This window comes from Pteropus alecto, unplaced genomic scaffold, assembly GCF_000325575.1.
Source record: "Pteropus alecto unplaced genomic scaffold, ASM32557v1 scaffold339, whole genome shotgun sequence".
NCBI lineage: Eukaryota > Metazoa > Chordata > Mammalia > Chiroptera > Pteropodidae > Pteropus > Pteropus alecto.
Window position 1 is genome coordinate 1,376,315 of NW_006442509.1, and position 2,377 is coordinate 1,378,691.

General features: G+C 67.1%; 1 protein-coding gene across 1 annotated transcript in view; it reads left to right on the forward strand.

The window, feature by feature from the left end:
• The window catches only part of COL6A2 (collagen type VI alpha 2 chain), a 16,109-nt gene that overhangs the window by 10,149 nt on the left and 3,583 nt on the right, over positions 1–2,377 (forward strand). Inside the window, 4 exon segments of the mRNA XM_015597633.2 lie at positions 71–223; positions 414–789; positions 791–858; positions 950–988. Of these exon segments, the coding sequence (XP_015453119.1) occupies positions 71–223; positions 414–789; positions 791–858; positions 950–988 (636 nt within the window).

Here is a 2,377-nt window from a genome sequence, read left to right on the forward strand (position 1 = left end):
GGCGGGGGCGTGCCCGGGGGCGTGTCCGGCGGGTCGGCACACGCAGCCATCAGCCCTCTGCCCTCCGCAGACTGCGAGAAGCGGTGTGGTGCCCTGGACGTGGTGTTCGTCATTGACAGCTCTGAGAGCATCGGCTACACCAACTTCACGCTGGAGAAGAACTTTGTCATCAACGTGGTCAACAGGCTGGGGGCCATCGCCAAGGACCCCAAGTCCGAGACGGGTCAGCTGCGCCTGCGGGGGTGGGGTGGGAGGCCAGCGGCGGGCTCCCCGAGGTCTGGTTCTGGGAGATGGGCGGCCAGGGGGAAAGGACATTCGAAGGCGCACGTTAGCTTGGCCGAGGGTCCCGGGGCCCCTCCGGGGGCGGCGACGGGCATGGGGCCGGCCCCTCACCTCACGCCTGGCCGCTGCAGGGACCCGTGTGGGCGTCGTGCAGTACAGCCACGAGGGCACTTTCGAGGCCATACAGCTGGACGACGAGCGCATCGACTCGCTGTCCAGCTTCAAGGAGGCCGTGAAGAACCTCGAGTGGATCGCAGGCGGCACCTGGACGCCCTCGGCCCTCAAGTTCGCCTACAACCAGCTCATCAAGGAGAGCCGGCGCCAGAAGACCCGTGTGTTCGCGGTGGTCATCACGGACGGCCGCCACGACCCCCGGGACGACGACCTGAACCTGCGGGCGCTGTGCAACCACGACGTCACGGTGACCGCCATCGGCATCGGCGACATGTTCCACGAGAAGCACGAGAGCGAGAACCTCTACTCCATCGCCTGCGACAAGCCACAGAAAAAAAACGCTCTTCTCCGACCTGGTGGCCGAGAAGTTCATCGACGACATGGAGGACGTCCTGTGCCCGGGTGAGGAGGGGGTGGGCACTGCGCGGTGGACGGAAGGGGCTGGGTGCAGAGGCAGCAGAAAGTGACCCCGGCCTCCTTCCCTGTCTCCTAGACCCCCAGATCGTGTGCCCGGACCTACCCTGTCAAACAGGTAACAGGGGGCGCCAGGAGCCCCCCGCAGTCAGCCGGGGCCCAGGGCCGGGGCCTCGCAGGGAGTGCGCTGGGGGCCCCCCCCCACAGCGAGAAACACTCAGACCCTGGGGCTTCGCGGCCACCTGGGCCGGGGCACCTGAGGGGGCCTGGGGGACCAGGGTCGCGCCGCCCGTGCTCTTCGGCCATCCCCACCCGCCTGGCACGTGTGCTCAGGCCTTGCAGTCCCCACCCCAAAGGACGCCCACGGCCGTTCTGGCCCCTGCAGGCGGAAGCCCTGGACCCAGTAAACGAATGGCTGGGGCAGAACTGTCTGTGAGGCAAAGGCGTGACCGCCCCCTGCGGCCCACACGCTCCCTTTGACCCCGAGCCGCTGTCCTGTCACACGCTGTCACCCGTCCATCTTCCCCTGGGAGGACTCCAGCGTGCGTCCAGGGGGCCATGTCCCTGCCGGGCGTGGTCCGTTGTTGTGTGCGTGGCCGGAAGGCCGGGGTGCACAGAGGCTGTCCCCGAGGGGCCCCGCGGGAGCCTGGGAAGGGCAGGACGTCCTCACTCCCGGCCATCGTGCTGCCAGCTCTGCAGCTGCACCGTGACCGGTGGCACGGAGCCCACGCAGATGGTCGGGGGCGGTAGGAGCGAGCCCGTCCGCGAGCCTGGGTCTTGGAGCCATTGCTGGACCCTCCTGCTAGGACATGGGTGCTAAGGCGGTACAGTGGGGACCCCCCCGACTCTGGGAGGCAGGGCCACTGTAGAGGTGGTGGAGCCGGCCGTTGGTGGGTCAGCAGAGGACACAGGTGGGACCATGTGAAGCCAGGCCCCCCTGGTACGCTGAGACCATGCCCCTGCTCTGGAGCGCGATGCCCCTGGTGATGGTCCCAGGGTCCATGCGGCCCCCAAGTGTGGAAATCGGACCCCAGCCCCGGTAACTGGACCCTGACCTAGTGGGAAATCTCCACGTGTCCCTGTCGCTCTGTGTCCACTGAGGTTCTCTGGCCGCAGGGAGGCCCCTGTCCCCTCGTCACCAGGAGTCCCGGCCACGTTGGGGGGGCTTTGTCAGAGGCCTCGTGCGTCTGTCAGTGTGATTGACAGTGGCCCCCTTTAGCCTGCGGAGGTGATAGATGGCGGTGACTGGTTTGGGAGTGCTGGCCCGCCTCGCAGACCGGGATGAGCCCCACTTGGTCTTGGAGCATAGTGTTTTCACGTATGTTCAGATCTGGTTCGCTGATGTGATTTCTGTGTCTCTGCTCACGAGAGACCTCGGGCTGTCGTCCCCTTTCCCGTCTGCTCTCAGTTAGTGACACTGTTCCCCAGCACGGTGCTCGCCCTTCCCCCGGCTTCCGGGGCCTGACAGAAAGGGGCAGGGCCCCTGGGAGACCCCTCCCCACCCTCT